Below are 23,744 nucleotides of genomic sequence, written 5' to 3' on the forward strand. Positions count from 1 at the left end.
GTGGAATGGCCTTTTGAAAACTCAATTACAGTGCCAACTAGGTGGCAAAAACTTGAAAGGCTGGGGTAATGTTCTCCAGGAAGCTGTGTATGCTCTGAATCAGCGTCCGTTGTATGATGCTGTTTCTCCCATAGCCAGGATCCATGGGTCTAGGAACCAAGGGGTGGAAATGCGTGTGGTACCACTCACTATCACCCCTAGTGATCTACTAGGAAACTTTTTCCTCCCTGTCCCTGCTACCCTGAGTTCTGCTGGTCTACAGGTTTTAGTTCCAAAACAGGGTGTGCTTCCTCCAGGAGAAACAACAATGATACCACTGAACTGGAAGTTAAGATTGCCACCTGGTCACTTTGGGCTACTTATGCCTCTGGTTCAACACGCCAAGAAGGGGATTACATTGTTGTCTGGGGTAACTGACCCTGACTATCAGAAAGAAGTAGGACTGCAATACATAATGGAGGTAAAGAAGAGTTTTCTTGGAATATAGGAGATCCCCTGGGGCGTCTATTAGTACTACCATGCCCTGTGATTAAAATCAATGGAAAACTGCAACAACACCATCCAGGCAGGACTACTAATGGCTGTGAAACTTCAGGAATGAAGGTTTGGGTCACCCCACCAAGCAAAGAACCATGGCCAGCTGAAGTGCTTGCTGAGGGGAAAGGGAACATGGAATGGGTAGTGGAAGAAGGTAGTGATAAATATGAACTTCGACCACGTGATCAGTTACAGAAACGAGGACTGTAATGCTGTTTTGCTCATGTTATACTGTTTAAGTTGTAAGATATCAAGTTTAAGAATGAATGTTGCCTAAGGATTTGCACCCTATTCTGGAGAGATTTAATGTGTTTCCAGTTACATGCAGTACAGTTGAGTATTGTCAGGTAAAAGAAAAAAAATGTGTCCTTTTTGTTTTGATGTGGAAATTAAGTTTGGTTTAAGGCGATATATATATAGGTGCCAAGTTGACAAGGGGTGGACTGTCATGGTTAGGAACGTGTGTCAACTCGGCCAAGTTGTGGTAGCTGTTTATCTGATTGGGCAAGTACTGGCCTGTCTGTTGTAATGAGGACATTTCATAGGATTAGGTCATGATCACGTCAGCTGCATCCATAGCTGATTCCATTTGTAATCAGCCAAAGGGGTGTGTCTTCAACAATTAGTGATGCTAAATCTAATCACAGGAAGCCCTTTAAGGAGGACTCAGAGGACACAGGCCCCATTCCTGCTTCGGCTGGTGAGCCTCTCCTGCGGAGTTCATCCAGACCCTCCATCGGAGTCATCGGCTTCATGCCCTATGGATTTGGACTCTGCATTCCTGCGGTCACATGAGACACTTTTATAAATTTTATATTTGCAAGTGTTCCCTGTTGATTATGTTTATCTAGAGAACCCTAACTAATACACATGACTATGTGTATTTCAGAAGCCCTACAGACTCCGAATAGAGTAAACAAGAAGAGAACCAAGTCCAGACAAATAGTAATCAAACTGTCGAATGCCCAGGACAAGGTAAGAGTTCTTGAAAGCTGCAAGACTAAGGCAATGTATGTACAAGGGAGTCCCATTAAGATTAAGTGTCAATTATTCCTGAGAAACCTTAGAGGAAAGTAGGTAGTGCTATGAAATATTTAAAGTGATGAAAGATAATCACTTCCAGCCAACAATTTTATATCCAGTGAGAACTTATTTCAAAACCAAGAGAAAGATTAAGACTTCCCAGATAAATAAAAGCTAAGAAAGTTAGTCACCACTAAGCTTGCCCTATAAGCAATGTTAAAAGGAGTTATTCAAACTAAAAGGAAAGGATACCAGACAGCGGATCGAAGTGGCTTAAAAAAAAATAAAGACCTCTGGTAAAGGTAACCATATGGGGCGGGCCGCGGTGGCTCAGCGGGCAAAGTGCTTGCCTGCCATGCCGGAGGACCTCGGTTCGATTCCCGGCCCCAGCCCATGTAAAAAACAAACAAACAAACAAAATACAATAAAACAAGAAAATGTTCAAAGATGTTTCCCTTTCTTCCTCCCTTCCTTCCTTCCATCCTTCCTTCCTTCTCTCTGTCTTTCCTTCCCTTCCTCCCTCTTTCTTAAAAAAAAAAAAAAAAAAAAGGTAACCATATGGGTAATTACAAATGCCATTATGTTTTATCGTATTTTTTGGTATGTAACATCATTTTTTAGTCCTTGAAATTCTAAAATACAAATGCATAAAAAGTAATGATAAATCTACATTTTTTTGACATGCCATATATAAAGACACCAAAAAAAGTGATTTTACTGATAAGAAATAATTAAAATAAGCAAATTCATAGAGTCAAAAACTAGAATACATGTTACCTGGGACAGGTTGGGGGTAAGGAATGGGGAGTTTCTGTTTCAGGGAATGGAAAAGTTTTGGTAATACATGGTGCTGATAGTATCATAACATTGTGCAATGTAATTAACACCACTAAAGTATCTATTTTTAAATGGTTGGTATGGGAATTTTTATAATGTATAAACTTTTAGAAGGTATAAATGTATTTACCAGAGTAAAACTATGTAACACGAACAGTTAACCCAAATGTAAACTAGGGACTATATTTAATAGTATAATTTTAATAATATTATTTAATCAGTTGTAACAAAATACAACAATAATGCAAAATGTTAATAATAGAAAAATCATGCATGTGCATGGGGTCAGGACATGGAAATTCTGTACTTTCTGCATAATTTTTCTGTAAAACCACAATTTCTATAATAAAATAGTATACTTCACACATTTTTTACTACAGCATCATTTTATATAAAAGCAAAACTTTTAAACAAACTATTAGTAGAAATCTTGTTAAATAAACTTTAGTACATCCATACAATGATGTCACAAAAAGAATGAGGAAGACCTTGGAAAGAGTTCCAATATACGTTAACTGAGAGAAGGAAAGTAGCAGACAATAAGGAACAGAAACACTTGCACAGACACACGTTTTTGTTTGTATATGTTTTTGCTTGTATGCATAAGATGTTTCTGGAAGAATACAAAATACCAGGAAAACAGAAAAAATAGACATATTTTGCTTGTATATATATAGAATGTTTCTGGAAGAATACATAAGAAACAGCTAAGGGGAACCGAGCAGTTGGCAGAAAAGTATCAGAAAGATATGACTATGCATAAAAATTTAAACCTACAAAATTAGTACCAATTAACAAAATACAGTCAATCCATATTTAGAGATAAAATTTTCATGATTACTCACAAAAAGAAAATAAAAGCCAAACTGATATAAACTATAACTACAGAACATGATCCTCTATACATAAAAGAAGAGATTTCTGAGGTAGAGAGTTTTATTCCTTAACTATTGCTAGAAGTTAAAAACAAATTGGAAATGCCGTATAAATCAATTAAGTTTTAGAAATTTTTAATAATTTTTTAATTAAAAAAAAAAGAAAGAAACCTAAACTGGGAGTATATCAAGTATTTCTGATCTTTCACCTAACTTTGAACAATAACTACCTTTAGAATTTTCCCTACTTATTTCACAGTGAACCTCTTTCTGTTAATGGCTAAGGAAAAAGGGGAAAGAAATCCTCCCTTTCCTTAACACACCTACATTATGTGTTACTCACAGTAGCAAGTTTCTGTATTCAAAATTGTCATTGTACTACTAATAATGTAGGTGGAGTTACAACTATCCCACATCCATGTACTATACGAATTCATGTCATTACTGTTCAAGAAGAGGTTCAGAAGAGGTATAAAAACATTAATTCAAACTTCTGGAAATTTACAGAAGCCCATGGAAAAAAATACTGAAAGGTACTAATAGTGTTACTTGAACATTTTGAAAACTGAATATACAGTGCAGTTTTATACACTATGCAACAGTTGTTTCAACCACTGTTCCTCAAAATATAAACAGAGCAATGAAAAAGAAATTTGGGCAGTTCTTAGGTATAACTTAGTAGTAAGATGAGGTTGTCTGTCAGCGGTGGGACACGGAACTCGGAACACCTGTACCCTACCTTCTTCTGAAGAACATTAACCTTCCGCTCCTTCACATCCAGCATATCCTTGAGGTCATGAATCTCTCCTGCTTGTGTCCCCTTTTCCTCAGCCATTTCCTGAATTTGTTTTGTCTTTTTATTCAGCATGGTTTCCTTCTCTTCTAAACGCAGTCGGAGAGCATCCACCTTAAGAAAGTAAGATTTTTGAAAATGATTATTTGAAAAAGATTTTAATTCCTTCCCAATAGACATCTATTGTTGACCAAATGATATATATATATATTAAACCTTTCATTAGAACCAAATATAATACCACCCTAAATGCAACTATTAGTATTTAGAAAATAAACTCTAAAACGTTGCAAGCATTCTTTTTTTTGGCATGGGCAGGCTCTGGGAATCGAACCCAAGTCTCCGGCATGGCAGGCAAGAATTCTGCCACTGAGCCACCACTGCACCACCCGTGAGCATCTTTACAATAATAGGACTTACCAGAACACATATGAATCAAGGGGATAAAATGGAAAATTGTTATAAAAAGTTTGAGTAGTTCTACTTCTATAAAAGCAGTATACTCTGAAACTATGTTTCTCAAATTTTACATACATCAAATCACCTGGAGGGCTTAACAAAACAGATTCTCAGGCCCAGCCCACAAAAAGAGTTTCTCAAGAATTAGCATTTCTAATCAGTTCCCAAATGATACTACATTGTTGCAGAAAATTGAAAATTAAATAGAAAATCATCCACCAAGCATGACGATGGTGTTTTCAATAATATAATCTAGCCCAATAGTACAATGTTTTGGGGGCAGAAAATTCTACAATACCCTCAGTTATCCTTATGAAACAAAGGAAAGACCTACTTTCAAACCCCAAGACTAATCAGCTAAAGTCTGGTATCTAATTACTTTTATCCCTGAAATTTATCACCCTTCATTCATTAGATATAACATAAAAATAATTAGAACTCTAATGATAGTATTTATTTTAAAATCCAATAACAGCTAATTTCATTAAGCTTTTAGAACCCTGCATACTCTAATATTTTTAGTTTTCTGCTCGTACACAAAGGAGTAACAATTCAGCAAAACAGGGAGGTAGATTTCTTTCATCTAAGATAACGGTATCCAACAGAAATATAGTGAGTCATATATACAAGTTACATAGGTAATTTTAAATTTTCTAGTAGCCGCATTAAAGTAAAAGACACATTTCCAGGGAAGATGGCAGGGTAGGGAGCTCCAGGACTTAACTCCTTCCATCAAAACAACTATTAAACAGGCAGGAACTATCTAAAACACCTATTTTGAAACTCCAGAGGCCAGAAAACATTGTACAGCATCCAGAGAAGGGCAGGAGGAAAAGGCTGATATATTATGGTAAAGAACTGTAAACTGCTCTCTCCACCTGGTGGACACCAGTGTCCATCCCCTACTCTTGTTGTAGGCCACCAGGGAATCCAATCCCTGGTTAGCTGCTGGTGACAGAAAGGGACTTCCCCAAGAACAGGACTTGGCATGGCCAACAGCTGATCACAGCTTTTGATTAGCAAATTTGGATCACTGGAAGCCCAGTTCTGAAGACAACTATTGTTTCAACCCTCCTCAGACAAAGTCAGTGGCAGCCATTGTTTCAATCCTCCCTGCAAAGGGACAGAGGCTGTGGACAAATAAAGACACAGCATTTCCTCAGTCCCACAGGGGATAGTTAGCTAAAGGGCTGCATTTGCTGCACAGGCCAGGAAAGCTCACCTTTGGGGAGCCATCAGAGAAGTTTTTGCTTCTGACCCCCTACATGGGCACTTTAAAGCCGTTCTGTGCCCTCTTTGCGTGCCTGGCCACGTTTTGGATGGGAAAGACTGACTTGTGAGAGGTGTGTCCCGGGGCGACACTCCTCCCAGAATTTGTCCTCCATGCAAAAGCAGTATGAGACAACAAAATGAGTGCAAAAAACTATAGAGACAGTCTGGGACCAAGACCTGCTGGCTTCAAGTACCCCCAAAAGGGAAGTTTGTCCCCTGGGAAACAGAGGGGACGACCAAATTCCCGTACACAGCAGAACTCCAAAACTAATAAGCAAAAGTCCAGGATAAGACAGAGGCCCAAAAAAGACAGGGAAAACCCTGCCTTGTGCAGACCTTCCTGATAAGAGGGCCTGAACCTCAACAAAATCTGTCTTATCACCAGCTGGTTACAAAACAGATATCCTAAGGAATAAACCCCGAAGTTAACATTTTAAATTATTAAAATAGTGTGTACTGAAAGAGTACAAGACAAACACAGAAACAGGAAATGATGGCCCATCCAAAGGTAGAGACTAAAAATACAGAAAACACCAAAAAGAAGCCAAGAGTGTGGACACACTAAAAAAGATTTTAAAATTATCTTCAAAAAGCTCAAGGAGATGAAGCAAAGCAAAGAAAAAGAACTAAAGGATATCAAGAAAACAATGAATCAACAATCTAATAGTCTAGACTCGCCCTACAAGCAGTGCAAAAAGGGATTTTTCAGACTGAAACAAAAGGTCAATAGACAGTGGTTCAAAGCAGCATAAAGAAATAAACACCTGCGGTAAAGGTAACCAAATAAAGGTAACAAGGGGCACAAGAAGACTTCTGAGAGTGATACATAATAATGCCCATTATCTTGACTGCAGTGTTGGTTTCATAGGTATGTATGCCGAAACTCATCAAATTGTACACATTAAATATGCAAAGTTTATTTTAAGTCAATAAAGCTGTTTAAAAAAAAAGAAAGAAATGTAAAACAGCATGACAGCATGGTATTAATGTAGGAACAAATGGATAAACCATTGAATCAGAAATGGAAGCATAACAGACCACACATATAGGGATCCATATATATATATAACACAGGTGACACTGTAATCAGTTAGGAGAAGATAGACTATTTAATTAATCATTTCTAGATAACTGGTTACCCATGGGAGGGGAAATTGGTCTTTAATTATTATCATATACAAAAATGAGTTCTGGGTGAATTAAAGATCTATAGATGAGAAGTAAATCTTTAAAACTTTAAGAGGAAAATATAGGAAAAGTACCCTTAAGACAGTGACGTTTGGAAGGATTGGTTTTTAAAAGAACCAAAAAGGATAAATAATAAAGGAAAAATAATAGCAAATCCAACTATATTAAAATTTAAAACTCCTACATAAGACACCATTTTTTTTTTCATTCAAAAAATATTTATTGAGAGCTTTTTGCATAGACATTAGTATAGATTCTGGGGCTATAGCAGTCAACAGTTGAGACAAAGTCCCTTCCCTCTTGGAGCTTATATTCTAAAGGGAAAGATAGAAAATAAGCAAATGCATATAAAATTTATATTGTCAGGTACTGATAAATACAACGAAGAAAACTAAAGCAGACATGAAGAAAAGCTACCTAGCAACAGTATTGATAAAAGGCAATATCTATTGATTTCTTTTTTTTCTTCCCCCCACCCCTCCCCCTCACATCAGTATTGCACTCTAAATTTATTTTAACATTTGTTCCGCCTATTATTCATCTTTATTCCATATGTTTTATTCGTCTGTTGATAAGGTAGATAAAAGGGGCATCAGCCACAAGGTTTCACAATCACACAGTCACATTGTGAAAGTTATATCATTATACAATCATCTTCAAGAAACATGGCTACTAGAACATAGCTCCACGTTTTCAGGCAATTCCCTCCAGCCTCTCCACTACATCTTGACTAACAAGATGATACCTATTTAATGAGTAAGAATAACCTCCAGGATAACCTCTCGACTCTGTTTGGAATCTCTCAGCCATTGACCCTTTATTTTGTCTCATTTCATTCTTCCCCCTTTTGGTCGAGAAGGTTTCCTCAATCCCCTGATGCTGAGTCTCAGCTCGTTCTGGGGTTTTTCTCAATCCCTTGATGCTGAGTCTCAGCTCATTCCAGGATTTCTGTCCCATGTTGTCAGAAAGGTCCACACCCCTGGGAGTCATGTTCCATGTAGATGGGGGAGGGTGGTGAGTTTGCTTGTTGTGTTGGTTGAGAGAGAGGCCACATCTGGGCCACATCTGAGCAACAAAAGAGGTTCTCTTGGGGGTGACTCTTAGGCCTAATTTTAAGTAGGCTTGACCTACTTTGTGGGGTTAAGTTTCATATGAACAAACCCCAAGATTGGGCTTAGCCTATAGCTTTGATTGAGCAAGACACCATTTTAAGGTGTTTCTGCTTTATTATTTTATCTATATTCTATATGGCTGAAATTATTTCTTAGTAAAAATAATTTAAGAAATATATTTATATTTGCTTTATAAAAAGGTACATATTGTGTGATGTGACCAAAATTAAATATGGCCCAGTATTCAACTTCAAGTTCCAAAATTTATGACCATTTACAATCACTTCCCCAAAGCTTGAAATACTCAGGTAAAAAACTGTAAGTTAATATGTATCAAGATGATCTATGTAATATTTTCCTCCAGCACAAGGAAAAAGATTATTTAGTGGTGACATAAAATGTGCTTTACTGACAAAACAACCAAGCTACAATAAGTAAAACTTTATAAAGCAAAAGATGTTATATTAAAATATTTCTCATTTTGGTGCTGAGATTCAGCATTAAGGATCCAAGAGCAAGAATAGAAATCCAATGCAAAACAAAGATGAATTACATGACTATCACTGAGTTCTCCAATGGTCCCTTTTAAGGTATAAATTGACAAAAATCTTTTCATTTCCCTCTGTTTACATCTACCTCTTAAAATCAGAAACATTCTACTATGCAAAGACAGAAAAAAAAGATTCAAAACAAAATGTCAGAATAGACTGAATAACAGTCAGGAGAAAAGTATTGCCACCACAGAGCAAAAGATTATTGTGGTATATGAAATTCAACGACCAGGCTGCCTAAGATGCCAAAAGAACCCATTGATCCTTATCTACTTAGCAGGCAGGCACAGCTCAAGTCATCCTGTGCGGTTACAAATCCCATTTGACAGAATCAGATTTGGTTCCTATTAGCTGAATCCATTACAAGGCATCAGCCATGGTGAGTACAGAGAGTGCTTACAGAACCCTTTGACCCTTGCACAGTTGAGGAAATCTTACAAAAGTACATATGACAAAAATTATTTTCAAAAATCACATGCTAAATTATCTGTATGCTGTTTCTTTAACAAAAGTACTTAGATATCTAAACTGCACTTTTATATTAGATCCCTGACTCAGTTAAATGACCTGGAAATGTGCCAGTGCTAACCAGTCATAAACATCTGTATGTCATTTTGAGAGAATGTCAGATATGAGACCCACAGGAATTGGTTACTAAAAGAAGTAAAGAAATGAGAGCACATTATAAATGTAGAAACATCTAGTATAAGTGTGGCTGGAAATGTAGACTTTGATATAAAAAATATTTCATATCACAAATATCAGGTACAAAAATTGCTCAAGTCCAGACCTTAATTACTAAATGATCTTTTCTTTAGTAGTATTTAATTTAAATAAAATGTGTAACACTTTCTCTTAGTCCAATTTTTCATACAATGCAGAATTCAAATGTGCTGGTCTCAAGATTTAAGATAAAAATAACCACAAAAACCACTTTACTACTACTAGATTAATTGCTCAGAATTCTACACTGATCTTTTGGTTTCGAATGAACTAAATTGATAGTATAATTTTCTGTGAGGCCCGTATTTGGCAAACCACAAAAAACATATTCAGGAAAACCCCTGAAAGACCAGCAAGACACACAGTCATCACCCAAACACCCTTTCTTGACAAGATGACTAAGATCTTGTTTATTCACATCAACTGAACTAGAGGAACAGCATCCATGCAGCATGCCAAGCATCAACATCTATGGCAAATAGGTTTATGCCAACTTCAACAAAATCAGACCGATGTTTTCTCTACAGACAGAAGTGAACAGGAAAACAGCTATGCTATTCTTTGGCTCCTCATTTCTGATCAGAAAACTAATACCTCAATCTAGCTTAACCTTCGATCAACAGTAATAATTAACTGCATGGAAAAATGGCTCGTTTTCTATAATTTTTTCTTGGCTTTGCCAAAATGACTCTCTCACTTTCTAACTCACTGACTAGAATTCTTCAGTTTTCTTCACAGGATCCTCTGTCATTTCATCCCTCTTCACATTTCACTTCACATCACTTTCTCTGGAGAAACCAAATAAATCTTAATTTAAGTATAGTATATATAAAGATAATTCCCAAACCTTTATTCCTAACCCTAACCAGTTGTGAAAATATGATATTCTAACAAGATTTTCTATTTAAACCACATCTTCCATTGAATAGTTAAGAATGAGATTTCTTTCACTTTAAAGGATCTTTATCTTAATATGGTCCAACACCAATGTATGCTAAATCTGAGTGCTAAGAATCTGTGATATTATTTTCTGCATTTTCCTGGTATTCTGAAATATTTCTTAAAAATTTTTTAAAAAACAGATAACTGAATTTAAAACTCCTTGCTTTAAAGCTAAAGAAATCAAAACCCAAACTAATTCACTGAGTGACTTGCTTAATGTTACTAAGTATAATTTCCAACCATATCTCCCAGTTGTTTCTATCTGCAGGGGAGGCTGGATGAAGGATATTAGACCATGGGATTGACAACACACAGAAGACACACAAACAAGACTTAAAAAAAAAAAAGAAAAAGACTCTTTCAACAAACTGTACTGAGTCAGTATGAAGCTTTACCTAACAACAAAAACAATAATTTGAAGAGCTCAGAGGAAAATCAAAAAGGCCAGGGGTAAAGATTCATACGCAGTATCTTTGCACTTCGTTTACAAAAAAAAAAAGCTGCAAGTTAAAAAACTAATGTTAGTATCTTCTCTACCCAATTTCGCTTGAAAATTCAGAGACAAAACAGGGCACAGTAACGGCTAGGACAAAATGTACTACAATAAGCTGGATTCAGCTTGTAGACTCTCAAGCAAAATGCTACTATTCTAGGTCTCTGCAAACATGATAAAGCAATACGGTCAGTTAACCTAGTTCTACCTTAACCCCTTGATGCCAACATATCTGTAATACTTACTCATTTGGGTATCAGAATTAAGATTAACTAAGCCCTATACTTCTTGCTTTGTAAAAACCTTAAGAATCACACAAAGAGAGAATTTCAGCGTTAGAAAGGATGATATTGACTGTATATTAAAACTTCATCTTCTGGGAGAGACCAAAAGAAGAGATGTTTATTTGGTGCAAAATTTCTATTTTCAGTAGCACAATATCTAATTTAACTTGTATGGTCAAACTTATCAGAAAACCATAGTTTGTACAGCTTAGAGTGATGCCCTGATACATCCCAGAGTAATATGGGCAGAAGATAAAAATATATTTGCAAACACCTCTTGAGGCACTGGGGTAAAACGTAGAAATAGTAAACCTTCCCACCCAGGGAAGATGTGATATTCTTGCAATCATTAGGGGCTGCCAATCTGATGGTCCAGGACCTCAATCTTGGGGTTTGCCCTTATGAAATTTATTTCTGCAAAGGAGAAGCTAGGCATACTTACAATTGTGCCTAAAAGAACCTCTTTTGTTGCTCAGATGAGGCCTCTCTCTCTAAGCCAACTGAGCAGGTAAACTCACTGGCCTCTTCGACCATGTGGGACATGACCCTCAGAAGTACAAATCTCCCTGGCAACATGGGACATGACTCCCATGGATGATAATACTGTGAACCACCGATTGTAAGCTTTGGGTGATTATATGGTTTGTGAGTATATAACAATAACATTGCATTTACAGAAAAAAAATGAAAAGGCCCTTAAAGGTCACTGTATTCAATCTCTCATCTGGAGTCTGAATCTCTTTAGACTTTAGATAACCCCTTCAAAGAGCCACCTCCAGTAATAACCAGGGACACAGTTCCTCTCTAGGAAGCCCTGGCTGCAAAAGCTGAAGAACTGAGACAAATAGAACAGGTGACCTTTCAGCAAATGCAAACAGCCTAGCGTGCCCCTTTCCAAATGGAAGGCTGGAGCACTCAGGAATGCATGGACGGTGAGATGGGGACTAGGAAGCAAGCCAAGCTGTATTCCTTGAACACACTACCCTCATGCACACCACCCCCACCCCACAACTCCCCCCAAACCCCATGCACCTCAACCCCGTAACCCACACCCCTCACCACACTCCAAGCACCCCCACTCTGACCTCTCCTACCCCTAAATGTCCACACCCCATACCCACAAGCCCATACATGCGCCTGTGCCTGTCCAACCCACATCTCCAACACAAGGTCACATTCTGGCCATGCCCCTCCAGAAACCAGCACAACCAGGCCCTGCCCCTTGGCTCCCACTTCCCCCTCCCTGCCCCCTGCAGACAGTCACCAGCACACCCGGGCTGAAAGTGCTCACCTTCATATCCAGACCACATCTGCCCCCAGCCCCCATGCAGTCATGCAACTAGCCCCACCCTTCTCTGAGCTCTGCATGCATGTACATCAGTGTAAGGCCCCTCAATCTATGCACAAGCACTCACACAGCTCCACCACAACTCACAGCTTTGGGCACACAGTAACCTGAGCTTCCAGGCCACACACACCCCCAGCCCATGCACACACAAACCAGCCCACGGCCCCTGAACTCTGTAAAAGCGCACACCAGGGCCCTGCCCCCTAGACACATGTACACCAAGGCCCCACCCCACAGACCTGGGCATGCTCACAGCCACATCCTCCCTACTGGGCACACACACATCCATGCACTGATCTCTTGACCCCAAACCCCTGGACCGCACGCATGCATGCCTTGCCCCACCCCCTCACACAAGCGCCCAGCTTCCACACATGCCAGGTACTCATGTGCGCATCTGTGGTATATAGACACCTCCATGCACACATGTGTGGCATGCTCCTATCCCATCCCAGACCTGTGCATCCCATCCCAGACCTGTGCACCCCACCAGGGCCCTGCCAACTGACATAAACCGCCCCTGACACATGTCCGCAACCCCCGTGACCTGTGCCCTGCTCCTATACATTCGCACATCTGCATTCCAGGCCTCCTAGACCCCTCCAGCTGTGCAAGGACACATCCGTGCCCTGCCCTCCTTGTGCCCCAAACTATGTACCACCTACCCCACACCTTGATACCCACGACCCCCGTGCTCCACGTGACTACCACATCCTGCCTGCGCACCAGCCCCGTGCATTTGCTCAGGTCACCCCATCAGCCTCCAGCTGCGTCCTACCTCTGGGTCCCCAACACCACACCTTGCTTCTATGCTCCAAGGCCTGAACGAGTTGCATCTAGCCCCCACACCACACCTCTACAACACACCACTCCACATCCCAGGCTCACAGGCACCAGCACAGTATCCCCAACCCAATCCTATACCTGTGCTGCAACTCGTCACCACACTGTTGTGCTCCATATCCTTGTCCACAACCATCCCACAGATACAAAGTTTAGACTACTGAAGGAAATCAATTTTAAAAGTAACTCTGTCAAGATATTTACATGCCTTAAAGGCAACAGAAGGATTACTAAGCATATGAAGATGAAGACAGATATAGCCCAACCAAATGACCAAATTAAAACAACAGAGGAGATACGGACTTTGAAACAACTAATCAAAGATGTTCCTAAAACTCTAACAAATAAAACCAATGGGTGGTTAATGACATAAAGGAGATCAAGAAGACACATTAGGAGGGCCTAAAGAGGAACTTGAAAGAATAAATAGAAAAACAGCAGATACCACAGGGATTAAAGACGTTGTATACCAAATTAAAAATGTATTGGAGATACACAACAGCAGATTTGAAAAGGCAGAACAAAGCTTTAGTGAACTAAATCCAGGGTATCTGATTTCAAACACACAAAAGAGCAAATGGCAAAAAAAAAAAAAAAAGAAAAAATTTGAATTGGATTTCAAGGAAATGATGGACAAAACAAAGCACGCAAATATAAGAATCATCAGTGTTCAAGAAGGAGAAGAGAAGAAAAAAGGGCTAGGAAGATTAGTTGAGGATATAATGATGGAAAACTTCCCAAACCTTAAAGGACATAAATATGCAAACCAAAGCAGTCCAACAAACTCAAAACAGAATAAATCCAAATAGGCTTCCCACAAAACACATACTAATCAGTTTGTCAAATGCTGAAAAAAAGCAAAAATTCCTGAAAAAGCAGAAAATCTCTTAAAAAATAATCTACTGCATACAAGGGAAACCACGTAAGACTGAGTTCGGACTACTCAACTGGCAATATGGAGTTGGTATGATATATTTAACATGGAGAAAGAGAAAGACTTCCAGTCAAGAATTCTGTACCCAGCCTAATTGTCCATCAAAACTGAGGACAACTGCAGGGTGTTGAAAATAGATGGTAAATGGGAAAAAGTACAAACAATGTAAGCTATGGTGTACAGTCAACAGTAACACTGTAATATGCTTCCACTGAATGTAACAAAGGCATTGTGCCAAAACTAAACGTTAACAGTTGGGGGGAATGGGAAAGGCATATGGATTCTGGGTAGAAGAAAAGGAAATGTCTTCATGTAGAATATGGTGGCAAAGGCATGTCTCTACAATTAGGTTGGATTGTATGATGTGTGAATAAAACTGTTTAAAAATAAACAGAGAGGGGTGCACAGGTAGTTTAGTGGTTAGAATGCCCATCTTCCATGCGAGAGACCTGGGTTCGATTCCCGGACCATGCACCCCCTGCCCCCCCAAAAAAAAGAAAAAGAAAAAAATGAACAAAGAGAAACAAGTGCTACAGAAAATGCACAGAGACAAATGTACTTATTCTCTGTTAGCAGGGAAACAAGAGGCCTAGCCCCTTGGAGGGCAGTGTGGTGGTTCCCCAGGAGGGTAGGGGTGGGTTTGCCAGAAGACCCTGAAACCGACCATTGCTCAGTATATACCTATAGGAACTGAGTGTGGGGATATGAATGGACTGGTGTCTATGGTGGCAGTGTTCATGATTCACAATGAATGGAGGAGGCAAAACACTACAATGACTGAGGAATGTGTATATATACAATGGACCACTGAGCAGCTGCTAAAAGGAATGAACTTATGAGGCATGCAACTAGATGAATGAACCTTAGAGCTGTATGTTGAATGAAATGTCAGGAACAAAAAGACAAATATTATCATGCCTCAATCATATGGACTAAGTATAATAAAAAATTTTGGAGAACTAAAGTCAAGAGCATGGGTTATCAGGTTGAGGTTTATTATAAAGGGTCTTAGATTACAAGCTCTTAAAACAGTCACGTAGGGTGGGCCACAGTGGCTCAGCAGGCAAGAATGCTTGCCTGCCATGCCCAAGGACCTGGGTTCGATTCCCGGTGCCTGCCCATGTTAAAAAAAAAACAGTCACATACATATTAAGGAGTATAACTGTTAATTCTAAATTCTGGGATACTGAGCTGTTTGTATGTAACATGGTCTTTCCCAGAAACTTCAGTTATTTATGTGACATCGGAGACTCAGAGTTAGCGCTTTGAAGTCAGCAGGACACCACGTAGGAACTGTTTAAAAACTTGCTCAAAACTGATCAGACATCAAATAGAGATATGAATGAAGCTGATCTGGAAATAACTAAGGTATATCAGAAGACTGGGTAAAGGATGATATCATCCATATTTTAAAACTTCAAATTCTGTGTGAGACTAAAGGGAGAGATGTTTACCTGGTGCAAAATTTATATATTGGGTAGTGCATTTCCTAATTTAACTTGGATGGCCAGGTTAATTGAACATCGTAAGTACATGGAACCTTGAATAGGGAATGAGATTTTGTTGGTTTTTCCAGGTTAGTGTGATACCCTGATAAATCCCAGAGTGATCTGGGCAGTGTAAAAAGAAGCATTTAGAGGGGCCAAGATGGCAGCTTAGCAATATGCGTGTTTTAGTTCGTCCTCCAAAACAACTACTAAATAACCAGAAACAGTACAGAACAGCTCCCTGAGCCACAATAGTGACCGGACACACAGCATACCCCAGTCTGGACCAGCTGGACCAGCTGCGAGTCTCCAGAACCGTGAGTTCCCCAAGACGCGGCGGCCGGTGCCCAATGCCCTTCCCCCACAGGCAGCTTCCCGGAGGGAAAGGAAAGACACTCTAACAGTAGCAGGGACTGAGTCCAACCAAACACCAATTGTGGCATTAATAAACAAATTCTGACTACTAAAAATAGGCCCCCAGCTCAGGCGAAACTGGTCAAGGCGGAGGTCGCTTATTGGGCTAACTGAAAAAGAGGAAAGAGGATGAAACGGACGTTTTTGTGGTTGTTTCTACAGAGGCTTGGCTGCCTCTGGATTCAGCAGTGGGACTACACAGGCTGCAACTGCCCCAGGCATAGGCAGAGACAGACTGCTTTTCAGGGCTGTCTCCCGCCTGTGCCTTCCCCAGGGGAGGGGTGAAGCCCAACTTAGGTGGAATCCCTCTCTCAAGGACTTCAGACCCCAGGGCTTGGCAATTGGAAGCCATTAAAACCAGTCTACAACCTCTCCTCTGTCTCCACCACGCCCCCAGCAGGGAGAGCCTTCCAAAGTTAAAAGTGCCGCAACATCTTTTGCTGGTGGGAACCGCAGGCAGACAAGCGCCACATACTGGGCAGGATAAGAAAAACAGAGCCCAGAGACTTCACAGGAAAGTCTTTTAACCTGCTGGGTCTCACCCTCAGGGCAAACTGACACAGGTGACTCCTTCCCCCTGATAGGAGGCCAGTTTAGTCCAGGAAAGCCCAGCTGGAGTCTGTAATACCTATGTAGACCCTCCTAAGGGTGGGTAGGGAAAAGGCACCTTACAAGCAGGACAAGAAACAAGAAAACAAGAACTGAAAAATTACCCTCTGTTAAACAAAACTTAAGCTAGAGGCCCAGAAAAAGCTGAACTGAAGGTCAAAGAACAGATAGACAAGAAACTCATCTAGCAAGAAAACCCTAGGTAAGAGAAGTGAAAGCAATCTCCAGAATAAACTAATTAAGGTAATTAAATGTCTAGATGCCAGCAAAAAATAATAAATCACACCAGGAAAATTGAAGATATGGCCCAGTCAAAGAAACAAACCAATAGTTCAAATGAGACACAGGAGTTGAAACAATTAATTCAGAATATATGAACAGAAATGGAAAACCTCATCAAAAACCAAATCAATAAATTGAGGGAGGACATGAAGAAAGCAAGGGATGAACAAAAAGAAGAAATGGAAAGTCTGAAAAAACAAATCACAGGACTTACGGGAATGAAAGATACAGTAGAAGAGATAAAAAAAAAAAACAATGGAAACCTACGATGGTAGATTTCAAGAGACAGAGGTTAGAATTAGTGAACTGGAGGATGGAACATCTGAAATCCAAAAAGAAACAGAAACTATAGGGAAAAGAATGGAAAAATATGAGCAGGGACCCAGAGAATTGAATGATAATATGAAGCGCACAAATATACATGTTGTGGGTGTCCTGAAAGGAACAGAGAAGGGAAAAGGAGGAGAAAAACTAATGGAAGAAATTATCACTGAAAATTTCCCAACTCTTATGAAAGACCTAAAATTACAGATCCAAGAAGTGCAGCGTACCCCAAAGAGAATAGATCCAAATAGAACGTTCTCCAAGACACTTACTAGTCAGAATGTCAGAGGTCAAAGAGAAAGAGAGGATTTTGAAAGCAGCAAGAGAAAAGCAATCCATCACATACAAGGGAAGCCCAATAAGACTATGCATAGATTTCTCAGCAGAAACCATGGAGGCAAGAAGACAGTGGGATGATATATTTAAATTACTAAAAGAGAAAAACTGCCAACCAAGAATTCTATACCCAGCAAAATTGTCCTTCAAAAATGAGGGAGAAATTAAAACATTTTCAGACAAAAAGTCACTGAGAGAATTTGTGACCAAGAGACCAGTTCTGCAAGAAATACTAAAGGGAGCACTGGAGACAGATACAAAAAGACAGAAGAGAGAGGTGTGGAGAAGAGTGTAGAAAGAAGGAAAATTAGATATGACATATAAAATACAAAAGGCAAAATGGTGATTTGAACAGTGAATAAAGAAGTATTTGCAAAGCCACCTTGGGGGAATGGCAAGAAAGGGGGAAAATTCAACTTCCCCATTTGGAAAATTCCTGATATTCTCGCAAGCAGTGATGACAACCAAATCAATAGGCCAAGCCTTCAATCTTGGGGTTTGTTCAATTGAAACTTATTCCCGCAAAAGATAGGATAAACCTACTTAAAATCAGGCCTAAGAGTCACCCCCAGCGAACCTCTTTTGTTGCTCAGATGTGGCCTATCTCTCTCTCTCAGCCAACATGGCAAGCAAACACACTGCCAACCCCCCACCAATATGGGACATGTATCCCTGGGGTATAAACCTCCCTAGCAACATGGGACAAAAATCCTAAAATGAGCTGGGACTCAGCATCAAGGGATTGAGAAAATATTCTCAACCGAGAGGGGGAAGAGAGAAATGAGACAAAATAAAATGTCAGTGGCTGAGAGATTCCAAATAGAGTCGAGAGGTTACCCTGGAGGTTATCCTTATGCATTATATAGATATCCCCTTTAGTCTAAGGTGTATTAGAGAGGCTAGAGGGAAGTGCCTGAAACTGTAGAGCTATGTTCCAGTAGCCATGTTTCTTGAAGATGAACGTATAATGATAGAGCTTTTGCAATGTGATTGTGTGATTATGAAAACCTCGTGCCTGATGTTCCTTTTATTTACAGTATGGACAGATGAGTAAAAAACACCCCTGCATATCCATGCTCAATTCCCCTGTGCCCTAACCACCCATGCACCCTCAGAGCCCTCCCGATCAGCCCCTCCCACTGTGCCCTGCCTCCATGTCCCTGTGCTGCACCCCTCTCCACACCCAATGTGCCTGGGCACCAGCTTAGCACCCTTCCCTGCACGTAGCCCTGCACTGCACCCCTGTCTACGCCTGCCCTGCAAATACAGGGCAGTGATTGGGAGGGCAATCAACTGCCAAAGTAGCCTTATCAAGATAATTAAATGCCTCAAAGTCAACAGAACCATATCTTTTTACTTCATAGGAGTGTGATGATATTTAGTTTACTCCAGGCTGTTAGGGGTTAGGACATAAGAAACAGAAGGAGACAATTATATTAATAGAGGAAATCAAACAGGACGCAGAACGACAGCAACTTGTAACTATTTTTAGAACATTTCTTCTATTATAGAAATCCATGACGACTTTCAAAAAGCTGGTTCAAACTGTCTTTTATTGGGCTCTAATATGGATAAGATTTTTTGAAAAAAGTGATTCTTGTCAAGTGAAATAGGCATATTACATTCACATAATCATCCCAAATTCAAAAGGAAGTTTAGCTTTTACACTGTTCTCTCTTTCCAGATGAGGAAGATGTATCAAAGCAGTTGAACCAGTAACTTAACAAGAGTAATCACTGTGACTCAGCTACTCCCATAATGGCTAAAACAAATATAAAAACCATTCAGGGAGTGACCACAAATGAAGTTTTTATTCTCCATGGTACAAGAAACCAATCACAAGCCATCTGTGTGAGGCCTAGCTAATAAGAACAATATTTGAGGGGGTACAAAGAGAAGGATGGATTGCCAAGGGAAAAGGTCATTTATTAGACTGTGACAAGCTTTTAAATGTTTGCAACACCATTAACCAACTGCTTGGTTCTCTGGTTCCCACACCTGCCGCCTCCATTCAAAGCTATTACTGTAGCAAAACCTGGAAGTAGGGGTCACCTCTAAATCACTGGCACCCTCTTTTGACCCTTTGTAGTACTGCATTTATACAAGTTACTGAAGTGAAATCTATTAATAAACCATAAACCAATAACTTCGCAGGCAATGATTCTATTTTTTAATCTCCTGAATAAACTGAAATTTGGCTTAATAAAAATGTGAAAGACCAGATCTTCTAAATAAAAGGTATGTCCATGAAAGAGAAGCCTATGTTCACTTACATCATCTTAATAGTTTATATATAATCAGCAGATTTTATTACTAGAATTATAATGACCATGATAATGATTAATATACAAAGGACTTAATATATTCCAGGGACTAGGCATAAATAAACTAGTTCAAGTCACACAACAACCTTATGAAGTAGGATCTACTTTCTATTCTCTTCAGCTTATAGATGTGGAAAATGAGACACAATGAGGTTAAATAACATGCCCAAGATCATATACAACTGCTAGTAAGTGGTAAAGCTTAAGTTCATATTCACTAAATATGACTTTAGGGTCTGAGCCTAACTACTACCACATGTCATGATTTTATAAAAATATCCCTGCCCTGTGAGGTAGAATGGACAAGCATCATGAAAAAAATGAAACACGAATTAAAATAGAGTACAGGTTTCTTTGTCAAAATGCATGAAAAATTATAAATATTTCAGCCGAATACTTATTTTCAACAAAGCCCCAAACTGTACATAAATAAGATATCACATGAAATAAAGTTTTGGTCATTTCCCTATGTTTTTCTCCATTCCTCAACTGAAGGATTTTACATTCCTTCTCCACTTCGTTCCTTTTTCCATTAAAGTAAAAATTATATATCTATGATTTATTTAATTACCATTATATAATCTGGCTCTCAGTCAGAAAAGAAGGAAAAGGAAATAATATAAATTTGTTTGAAGAACTCAGTGAAATAGGGGACCTAGGTAGAAATAGGTAAGTAGCTCAGCTTAATAGAAGAAAAATCACAGCACAAAATGTGGATTAGTTTTTTATTTCACTTCCCTCCTTCCCTCTAACTGTCCATGCTTCCCTCTCTGTTTCCCTCACTCTCCCTCCTTCCCTCTTCCCTTTTTCCTTCCCTTCCTTTTTGCCCCTTTCCTTTTTACCATGAATGAAAAGTAAAGCTTCTAAATCAATTAATCATTTTTTACAACTATCCTTTCATTTTAATAATATTAGTTGAGAAAACACTTCTGAAATACAGACTTGGTGAAAACTCAGAGTATTAAAAATGTAAATAAACTATACCGGTTTTAATTTGCTAGGTTTAAGAACTGAGATAAGACAGCTAAATTTTAGTATAGTAACTGATCACACTGTTAAAGATTTAATGATAAGACTATCCACATTTTTTAACTCTAAACATGTAACACATACAAAAAGATGCTGTGATGGTTGGATTCTGTTGTCAACCTAGCCACGTGATGATGCCTAGTTGTCTGGTCAGGCAAGTATTGGCCTAAACATTTCTGAAAAGATATTGAATGGCTGGTTGATAAACCAGAAGGCTGGTTTATTAAATCATCAGTCAGTTCATTGCAGCTGTGGCTGATTACACCTAAGATCTACTATGGCTGTGTCTCTCACAAACAAGAGAGAGTCCAGTCAGTTGGATTTGATCTGATCAGTTGAAGACTTTTAAGGAAGCAGAGAGAATTTACACTGTTTCTTCAGCCAGTGAAACTCTCCTGTGGAGTTCACTGAGACCCTTTATCGGAGTTGCCAGCTTCACAGCCCGCCCTATGGATTTTGGACTCTTATACTACCACAGTAGTGTGAGACACTTAATACACCTAATACAGATACCAAGGAATCAAATCCCCACAAATCTCAGGACTACTTTACCTCAGTCTGTAGGATGGCAGCCCGTTGTTCCTTAGCAGTCAAGGACTCCTTCAGCACTTCAATGTGTTGCTTACTGTCTGAGAACTGGTTCGTGAGTGTTTCTAGCTTTGTCTGTAGGGCTAGGAGTTCTGTGTCCTTTCTGGACAGTTCCTGTTTCACCTGACCAATCTAGAGAAGAAAATAAAACACTATAAGGAAGGAAGAAATTAAATAATCACCTCTGGTCTGGATCTAACAGATGTGAGTCAAAAAGATGTGAAACTAAATGCAGCATTAATTTTATTATAGGGCATAATTCATCTTTTTGCATCAGCAAATATTAGCATTCTCCATCAAAAAAAAAAAAAGGAATGGAGGGAAGAGGACATCCTAATTCAATCAGATGAGTATGATATATGATGGATCAAACGTAGTTTTGGATAGCTGTAACACCAAAAGAAATAAAGAAACCTCCTTAGTTACTATTTAAAGTAAATTTGAAAGCTGCTGTGTTTTTTATTTTTCCAATAAGATTTTTCTTCATTCTCCAACAAAAGTTTACACAAAATCCCTATCCTTTTAAAAGTTATTTATTAAAAAAATTAAGAAACCAAATAAAATATCAACATATATAATCAGTAATTCATAATATCATCACTTAGTTGCATAGTCATCATTTCTTAGAACATTTGCATTAATTCAGAAAAAGAAATAAAAAGACAATAGAAAAAGAAATAAAACGAATGCAGGAAAGAAAAAAAAAAGATTATACCTACCATACCCCTTACCCCTCGCTTTCATTGATCACTAGCATTTCAAACTAAATTTACAAAATCCCTACCTTAAAAAAACTACTTTTAGTGTTGTAAGGCATTATAAATGTGCACTTTAAAATCCTTGTAATTTTAATGACTTATGGGAACGAACCAAAAAAATATTCTACCCACAAAGTCCTAGCATCAAAAATATGTCATACAAACTAAGAGGATAAAAGTATGTAGCCTAAATTAAGAATGCATAAAATCTCATTATTTAAGATGCTACATTTTCTATTTACAAATGTAGTTATTCAATCATTCAACAAATATTTTTTATACTTATTGTATGCAAAGTACTTGAGGATCGTAAAACATCAGTGAAAGATTTTGTGAATGGCTGTTATTTTCATCCAATAAAATAGATACACATCCAGGAGTTACCATCTATTGTGATGGTGTGGTCTTTCATGATATCACTTTACCAATAAAAATGGGCACATTACTATTATTCCATCCCTAACACATGGATTGCACTAAAACACATATTTGTTGTATGAATGAATATTCAGGAGAAATGCTTAAAGTGTTACCACTTCCTCAGCTAAAGAACTATGGCCTAGAAATTACTCAAATTTCCAGCTACTTTCAATTATGCCATCAAAAATAAATATAAAATCTCTGTTTTCTGATCATCTGCATTATTAAATAAGCTTCAAATAAAGTCAATAAAACTGACTTTAGAGACTGAGAAAGAGAAGATAATATTACAAATGAGAAGCAATATAATATAAAAGTTAGGCATACAAGGCTTTACGGTCAACCACACACGAGACTGAGCCAGCTATGTGGTTTTAAGCAATTACTAGAACTTCTAAAGCCTTGGTTTCCTAATCTGTAATACAGAGAAATTATACCAAATGCCATTGTATTGTTAGGGATTAATTTTTTTAATGTTATAAAATGTAATTAGTCTGTTGTCTGTATGGACATAGAAATAATAATGGCTAAGAAATAAAAATAAAGTTGTAGATCAACTTCTCTTCCAGACAATACATGGTTACCAAAAAGCCAAATTAGAACCTTTCAGACAAAATATTTCACCTTTTATCTATATAAAGTGGTCCATAAATAACAAAAACATCAAATTGGCAAAATTTTTTAAGAATTTTCATTCTGGTCACAACCAGTTTTCCCTGACACTTTGACAGATGGCCTCATTTAGGACAGTACAGTGAAGAGCCTAAAGGCAAAAATTCTAAATCCAGATTATTTGTCTAATCTGCCCCAATTAGTTTTTTCCCAGATACCACTGTTACCTTGGTTTCTCCACCCATAAATTGGGATTAATAATATACCTATCCTGGCAGATTATAAAATATCTATTTTAAATTCATTAGACAGAAGAGTGAACTAGTAAACTAGAGTTAAAGACTTTT

At 38.5% G+C, this 23,744-nt stretch overlaps 1 protein-coding gene across 17 annotated transcripts in view; it reads right to left on the bottom strand.

Moving 5' to 3' along the window:
* The window catches only part of ERC1 (ELKS/RAB6-interacting/CAST family member 1), a 755,438-nt gene that overhangs the window by 559,636 nt on the left and 172,058 nt on the right, over window positions 1-23,744 (bottom strand). For all 17 annotated transcript variants that reach the window (XR_013179465.1, XM_077169625.1, XM_077169623.1 and 14 more), the window contains 2 exons: window positions 21,572-21,739; window positions 4,012-4,179 (listed from right to left, as the gene is read on the bottom strand). Coding sequence is in view for 16 of the 17 variants with exons in the window: in XM_077169625.1 (XP_077025740.1) it covers window positions 4,012-4,179; window positions 21,572-21,739 (336 nt within the window). In the remaining variant the exon portion in view is untranslated. The remainder of the gene's footprint in view (window positions 1-4,011; window positions 4,180-21,571; window positions 21,740-23,744) is intronic.

This window comes from Tamandua tetradactyla, chromosome 7, assembly GCF_023851605.1.
Source record: "Tamandua tetradactyla isolate mTamTet1 chromosome 7, mTamTet1.pri, whole genome shotgun sequence".
In the NCBI taxonomy this organism is placed as follows: Eukaryota; Metazoa; Chordata; class Mammalia; order Pilosa; family Myrmecophagidae; genus Tamandua; species Tamandua tetradactyla.